The 8,428-nt window shown below is 36.8% G+C and overlaps 1 protein-coding gene across 1 annotated transcript in view; it reads left to right on the top strand.

The window, feature by feature from the left end:
• Positions 1-8,428, top strand: part of LOC107740391 (conserved oligomeric Golgi complex subunit 6-like) — a 54,012-nt gene that overhangs the window by 18,270 nt on the left and 27,314 nt on the right. The window contains exons 5-6 of the mRNA XM_016552818.1: positions 6,186-6,297; positions 6,620-6,705. Of these exons, the coding sequence (XP_016408304.1) occupies positions 6,186-6,297; positions 6,620-6,705 (198 nt within the window). The remainder of the gene's footprint in view (positions 1-6,185; positions 6,298-6,619; positions 6,706-8,428) is intronic.

The following is an 8,428-nucleotide window of genomic DNA, read 5'->3' as shown; positions in this document are numbered from 1 at the left end:
TATAATCCTTAGAAGCCAAAATCTAAATAGAAAAAATAAAATTAGCTTAATAAAACTGCCATAGGCCTAAAGTGTAAGCAGATGTTTGAATGTTTAGTTCTCTCTTCTATCATAATTAAACAGGGCTTTCATGTTGCGCGTGCTGAAGCTCCTCCGCGTGAGCGCGATCTCGCTTCTGAATTGCGAATAGCAAAAATGCATCATAGACAAATGTTTGAAAAACAGCTGGTGACTCTGGTGAGATAGAATTTGCAAGATAATGTATATATAGCAATAATAAATGTATGTGCGTTTTATTAATTTTTCCAGTACCGATAGCAGAACCGTTAATGTCAGAGTTTATCGATACTCCGGTCTTTCATAATTTAGCCCCGGGACCGATTAAATACCGGGTTTCGGTACCCATCCCTATATAGCACACATGTGTGAAATGAAGTAACAGAGAGATCATTACTGTATCAGCAACTCCACAGTTACTGCCTTTAAATAAAGCAGCTGAGCATCCGTGTTTGTGGCTCATCATTGACTGAAGCACAGGCTCTACTCACCAGCACAATGGTGACCCACAAAACTACATTAAACTAACAGATCTCTCTTGTGCAAAAACACATAAATACAGTTCAGTTCAATATTTTCTCTCCTTATCAGTTCATGACTTTGCATAACTTTTTTTTCTATGGATGCTCACAAATATTTCAGTAAAATTAACTTTTTTCATTTGGTAAATCTGACTCTTACGTTTTACAGTATATTGCTGTTTTTTCCTTGACTTAACGGCAACAAACTGTAGTAAACCAGTTACTTACTGGCAACTGTGCTGCGAGTAAATACCGTATTGTCCCGAATATAAGACGATACAGATCTCTCTTGTGCAAAAACACATTAATACAGTTCAGTTCAACTTATCAGTTCATGACTTTGCATAACTTTTTTTTCTATGGATGCTCACATGAACTTCCCATCACTATATGAAACACACACATGATGAATCAGCGTATGAATCTCAACAACGGTGACAATCAAAAAAATTAATAAGCAGATTGACTCTGAACATCACAAAACAAGCACGCTTTTCTTGCTATAACAAATATGCTTTACAAACACAGTTACAACAACCAGACAAACTAGCATTAAAAAGTGAAGGGTCAAGAGCCCAACTATAGCAAACCCTGATGAGGTCAAACAAAATGTTTTCAATAAAACAGCTAAACCTCTGTTAATTCTCAAATAATTTTTGTAGATATATGACATAAATTGGCTGAATTCACTCATTAGTTTTCATTCTCTCTGTCAGGTGGACTATATTAGTAAACTCATGTAGGAAATAGTGAATGAGGGTGTACGGTGTGATTTGAAACACAGCCTCTGAGTGTCGACTCTGAACGCTGTTGCTTCACAGTACTGCAGAAGGCTACTTTCTCGAAAACAACAAATATTACCCAGAACACATTGTTTTGTTTACGGGATTGTACTGTTGTAATGAAAAAACAGGATGTTACTGTCAGAATATGGCCGTTTTTTTACAGCAATTTTTTACAGTGTATTTATCGCTTTGTTGATTTATTTGTTGTTTGATTTTATTGATGATTTTATTATTGTTTTGTTTTTCATTTATTGTTTTATTTATAGGCCTATATTGTTTTGATGATTTATTGGTTAACACTTTATTTTGATAGTCCACTTTAGACATTCTACTAACTATAACTATAATGTCAGCTACTAGTCATTGGAGTATTAGTAGACTATCTGCTTAATATTTGCTGGCACTTTCGTCCCCTAACGTGCATTCTACTTACTATAAGCAACTATATGTCAACTTATATGTCTTCTAATGCTCTAATGACTGGTAGTTGACATGTAATTACAAATGAATGAGAGTTAGGTGACATGTAGTTGCAAATATACTTATACTTAGTAGAATGTCTAAAGTGGATTGTTGAAATAAAGTGTAACCTTTTATTGTTTTGATGCATTATTGGTAGATTGCATTTTCCGTGCTGATTCTGGAGGTAAATTGTCAATAGTTCAAACACAGTGTAATGTTTGTCATTAAAGGGGTCATATTTTGAAGATCATTATTTAGTGTATTTGGTGTAACAGTGACGTAGACATGTTGGGGTGTGTTAGAACGAGCCGTTTTAGGTAGGCGTGGTTGACTCTTAACTTTTGTAAAGAATATCTCTTTGGATTTGAGACTTTAGTCTTTGCAACTTTACAGATCTTCTTTATGCACCAAGAGCTTGTAACACTTCAAAGAGAAAGGAAAACTTGAAATCGCATCATATGACCCCTTTAATATTTAACACTGCACAACAAAAGTCTTCCGGGTCAACTCACTTACCTATGCTTTCTATGTACTCTATGGTAATTAAAGGTCGCCGTGTGGATCAACATTACTGTCCAAAAATACAGACTTAACCCAATCCCTACCCCTAAACCTAACCCTACCCATAATTTATTCCTAAAATCAGTGTGTGAAATGATAGCTGATTAACAAGGGTGTAGAAGCACCTAACCCTGATCGTAAACCTAAAACAGATATTTCCTGAAAAGGTATCCCTCAATTCTGATTGGTTGGTTGGAATGTTGTTCCAGGATCAACAAGGATGTTGATCCAGGAACATGTTGTACTTGGTGAAATCACGTTCACCACTAACTAAGCAAGCAATCACTCACCATCCTAAAACAAAAGAGAATAAGGAAAAACAAGACCAAAAGCAAACACAAAAACAGAGTTCCCAGGGCAAGTCGTCATTGAAATGCCACCAGCAGCTCTTAAATAACCAGAGGCCTCAGGTGTTTGTAATAGTCTCCGCCCCCATCCAATTAGCAGCTACACTCAGGAAAGAAAAAAAGAAAGAAAGAGCAGGGGCTCGTAACAAACACCATTAAATTTAATGCAGTTAATAATTTTTTTTACAATTGACTAAACGGTTTCATCCTGTTCTTCTTGATTTCTAAAGATTGGTCACAGTAAGAATTTATTTTTCCATGGTGCTGTAGAGAATAGTTGAGCAGAAAATGTTCATGGCTCATGACTGTGAGTACTGAAACAATTATAGGCCTATATCCTGAGCTTTACAGACTGCTCTTAGGTTTTCATCTGTGACTTTGTGCTTTTTTATAGTTATATTTGTGACTTGTGGGATGGTTTCACCCTTTTTTCAGTTCACTTTGATTTTTCTTCTCCTGTGACATGCTGTGATTCTGCAGTGATCTTTTGGGACCAGCAGTTCTCATTAATAGCTCATGAGGAGGATTCAGAGGATGATTGACAAAACACACTCCTTCATCACAGTTTGGTGTCTGATGAAGTCACCCATGCTCATCTGAGCCATAAGTTCACAAAACTGTCTGCGTATTTATCAGTCATATTTTCCACAGCCAAATGGATTTTGAATGCAGTTTCTAAAAGAAAAAAAAAACACATTTGATAATTAAGTTCTGCAATTATTGTAGGTACAACATAAACAGTGCCCCAAAGTTGTCACCTTTTAGTTAACTGCGCAGGTTTTAAGCTAAAATCTATCACTTAGCATAGGTGGAGTTTTAGCAGGGAATTTTTTTGCCTTGTTGGTTCAAGTCAACAAACAGTAATGAAAGCTATAATAATAGAAGCTAATTTAAAATATTAATAAATTGAATAGTATAAATAACACTATGACAGAAGTTTCATCTTTAACTGAACTGTTCCTTATGGATGCCTACAATTCCAGTTTTCTTTTTCAGCAATCTAGTCTCTTTGTCTTTGGGTTGTAATTTACATCTTCTCTGACATTTATGACATCCCTCAGACAAACACACAGCCTGCAGAGGCACCTTGTGTAGCAGGGAATTACAGCCATTTAATGCATCTTTCATATGTTCTCATTGTTCAAATATTTTAGGTCAGATATCTTTCCCCTGACCTAAAGCAAATGTCGTATACTTTATTGACACTGGAAACAGGCAATATGATCCCAAAGCAAGCCCACACGACTAAACGCATTCCCTGCATGCTTACCTGTTTCCTTTAGCATGTTAAACATTGTTACAAGCTCATAGCCATGGGGAGAGTTAAGGTAACATTATGTATTTACTGAGGGAACATCATACAGAGAGAATGATTAAAGATGCCCTCAGACTACAGAGTTTTTGCTAATTTCGTGAATATGAAATGAGGGCTCCAATGCTGCCATGTTAATGTTACTTATAAATACACTACTTTAAAAACGTTTGAGCTACTATAGTTGTTGGTGTCTTAGGAATAATATGCTTGATGTTTATTGGCGAGGTTTTTGTCAGATTTTAGCAGTTGTCCCTGTCATCGGATTCTTCGCATATTAACTTTTTAAATTTTCTTTGCATTTTCTGACTGTATCTGCTGAGCATGTGAAACAATGTGAAGCTTTGTTTGAAGCATATATTGTGTTGTGAAATATCACAATATAGTTTTGTTTTATTTCATTTTATTAAAAATAAAAACAAAAAGAAAATTCAAATTAAAAGAAATAGGACAAATTACAATAGAACAAAGATAAAATGACAAAGTTTTTCAGATACAAAAGGCTTATTTAACATGACATAATTGTGTGTATTTGACCATTCAAGTGCAATAAAAATTGAAACAAAACTGAATTCGCAATCGTATGCTGTCTGAGAGAGGCACTTTCTCTGGGTGTGTTATTCATAAAACTTTCACATTCACTCACAAAAGACTTGTAATGTTTTGCAGAAGTTTTGCGTTTCCCTACAAATTTTGAGGTTCACTCACGAAACTGAGATTTTGCATTCGCTTGCATTGAAATATATTTTTTCTTCCACCTCATTTTTTTTTCACCCATCACCATGCCCCTTTAGCGGCTCTGTAGCTTTCCCCAAACAAGGTATAAAATAGGGAAGCTCTATTTTTTTTTCTCAAATAAATTGAGAAAAAAATTTAGCTTTTCGAAACTTTGAATGGACTGAACCAGTTGCCTGGCAAAAGGATTCGCTCAAAAATGCTGCACGCCGCATGTTCAAAATCTCACTAGGTCAAAAGGATGGAGGACTTTATTGCAAAATGTCAAACTGTTTTTTTTTCTTTTCTTTTTTTTCTTTCTTTTAATCGTATAGTGATGTTTTATGTCATTACATGTATTATCTTTCATTAGTATTACTTTAACATTAACTAAGAGAGCAGCTCCACAAAATAAATACATGGTCTGAGTGCTGGTAGGTGGTGAGAGGAAAGTGAAGAAATGAAAGAGGGCTGAATCAGCAGCGAGTTGCTCTCTGAGGACATCACTGCTATTGTTCTGATGTCATCATGCTTTATAGATGTTCTTGATCTAATAATGTTGCCTCGAGCCATCTTTCCTTGTTTTAGTGTTCTACAATTCCTTTTACAGTTCTCTTTCCTAATAGTGTTATGTTGGGCGAAAGACTAGTAATATGTTTATTTCAGGAGTTTGAAGTGTGAATATGGGTTGTAATTTTGACAAGAGCTTTGGTGCCATCTAGTGGTTGACTCAGGAAAGTTGCTTTGGATAACATTTTCTATTTTTGTATGTATACAAGTCTGTGCGTATACTGTTATTTGAATTTATATGTTTACATAAATGTAGGCAGTCATATCACCCAAGCTCAAGCCAAGACTGCTTGCCCACTGAAGCTAAGCAGGGCTGAGCCTGGTCATTATCTGGATGAGAGACCTCCTGGGAAAACTAGGTCACTGCTGGAAGAAGTGATTGTGAGGCCAGCAGGGGGTGCTCAGCCTGCAGTCTGTGTGGGTGCTAGCGCCCCAGTATAGTGACGGAGACACTATACTCATCCTTTGGATGAGACGTTAAACCGAGGTTCTGACACTCTGTGGTCAGTCCCAGGATGTCCTTTGAAAAAGAGTAGGGGTGTAATCCCAGCATCCTGACCAAATTCACCCATTCCATCCTCATGTCCATCATCATGGCCTCCTAATCATCCCCATATCTACTGATTGGCTTCATCACTCTGTCTCCTCTCCACCAATAAGCTGGTGTGTGGTGGGCGTTCTGGTGCAATATGACTGCCTTCGCATCATCCAGGTGGATGCTGCACATTGGTGGTGGTTGAGAAGATTCCCCCTTTCTATGTAAAGCGCTTTGAGTACCTAGAAAAGCGCTATATAAATGTAACAAATTATTATTATTAAACCTATTAAAATGATTATTAAAACCTTCTCTCTTTAGTCAACGGTTGGAGGTTCGAGCTCAGGTGGCCCAGGCATTCCTGTCAAAGTTCCAGCTGTCTGCCACTGAGATGGCAACATTACGTTCCGCACGAGATGGTCCCATCACTGAGGTAACCTCATGTTATCTTACAAAAAAACTGCTTGTCATTGCCCATGAAATTTGAATTGAGAACCAAAGCACATAAATGAACCATGAGATTTGATTGGCAACATTATATTCATCTTAAAAGACAATTAAAAAAGTAATAATAAAAAGATATTTAAATTTGTTATTTTCCCATTTAAAAAAAATTATCAGCTCGATATTCAAACATTTTTTTAATGTAGTGTTACATGACACCAATAAAACTCACAAATTAAATCATCCCATGCCGACTAATTCAAAAATAAGTTCAGACAGAATCATCTCTAATGTTTGTGTGTACTGTGCAGGACTTCTTCAGAGCACTGAACCGTGTGAAGAACATCCATGAAGATGTGAAGGTCTTACTGAGGACTAACCAGCAAACGGCAGGGTGAGAGAGAATAGACTAGAATAGAATTAAATAGAACAGAATAGATTAGAAATGTACTAAAAATACAAGAAAATATAAGAATTAACCATCTTGATTCTCACAGACTTTTTGCATGTAGATGTTCAGTGATGTCTGTGCTTTACTGCAGGCTGGTCTAACTCTAGCACTCTCTATTCTAATTCTATTCTTGAAAAAAAAATTTGATTTAGAATAGATTTGCACTCTAAACCGGAGTGTACCGCGGGTAAACATCATAATGCTCAGATAGTCATGTGTCATATGTCATTTGAAAGGTCTCATCGAGTAGAATAAAACAAGCATATGTTTGGGGCTTTGAATAAACTGGAGCGAGTTTTTGTACACGAAGTCACCCCCAGACCCATATGAAAATAATATATTGATGTCACCATTTTGCTTGTAACTTGCTCAGATCGTGGAAAAATAGACACCATTTTTTAGAGCAGATTCTCCTGATTAAAAAGAGCTCTAATCACTATAATCCGTCATTTATATCTAAAGATATACCTCAAGAATTTATAACACGCATAAAGCTGCACAGGCGGCATGTAGCTTAGCAAAAAAAATAAGGTAGCTGTCATGTAGCGTTTTTCGCTCGTAACTTCATAAAACATGCATATATCATAGAAACGCACGTCATTATTCGTCATTATTTGCAGAAAATTCTCCCGATTAAAAAGAGCCCAAACTCACCATAATCCATCGTTCAGATCTAAAGATATCACTCATAGAGCTATAACACATAAAACAGAATTAGGACATGTAGCTTAGCAAAAAAATCAGAGGTTGCAGTCCTGTACCGTTTTTAGCTCATAACTTCACGAAACATGCATAGATCTTGAAAAAAAATGTAACTTCACGAAACATGCATAGATCGTGGAAAACTGCACGTCATTATTTGCAACAAAATTCTCCAGATTAAAAAGAGCCCAAATTTACCATAATCCGTCCCAGCAGGCACCGGACGTCTATGTAACGTCAGGTTGATGTTGGACATGACGTCAGACAGACGTTGCATTTTGGTTGAAAATGAAAATCGGGTTGATGTCAATATTTGACGTCTATTTGATGTTGACTTAACATTGGATTTTGGTTACACAACCTAAAAACAACAAAATATCAACGTCAGCTGACGTCGGTATTGGACATCAATTTAACATTGACATTAGACGTTGAATTTACATTGAATTTTGGTCACCCGACGTCGCAACCAAAATTTAACCAAATATCAACGTAAACTGTAACACATGAAACCAGACAAGCACGCTTGAGGCGCAGCAGAATAAACAACTGCAATTTCACTTTGCGCTTTTATTTGTAACTTCACGAAACATGCATACATCATGTAAAATTGCACGTCATTATTTTCAGAAAATTCTCCCGATTAAAAGGAGCCCAAACTAGGGTTGGGCCGATAGACGATACTATCGTCCATCGCCGATGGCTGACAGACATCACGATGTTGAGCCGGCATCGTGATCCCCCCCCCCCATACCCCCCGCAATCCGCCGCATCCCAATACCGTGTTTGGAAAGGAAATTAAGTGTACTACGGAACCCCTAAAGGGAATAAAGCCTACGAGATGGGAGGATAAAAAAAATATTTCAATACTTTCTCTTGCAAATATATCGTTGGGTAATTATACTAAATTTCGGGCATCAGGGAGCCGCTACTAATATGCAGGGCATTGAAACCGCTTTCGAATGCG

This window comes from Sinocyclocheilus rhinocerous, unplaced genomic scaffold (genome assembly GCF_001515625.1).
Source record: "Sinocyclocheilus rhinocerous isolate Xijiao unplaced genomic scaffold, SAMN03320098_v1.1 scaffold315, whole genome shotgun sequence".
NCBI lineage: Eukaryota > Metazoa > Chordata > Actinopteri > Cypriniformes > Cyprinidae > Sinocyclocheilus > Sinocyclocheilus rhinocerous.
This window is presented reverse-complemented; position numbering and strand designations above follow the sequence as displayed.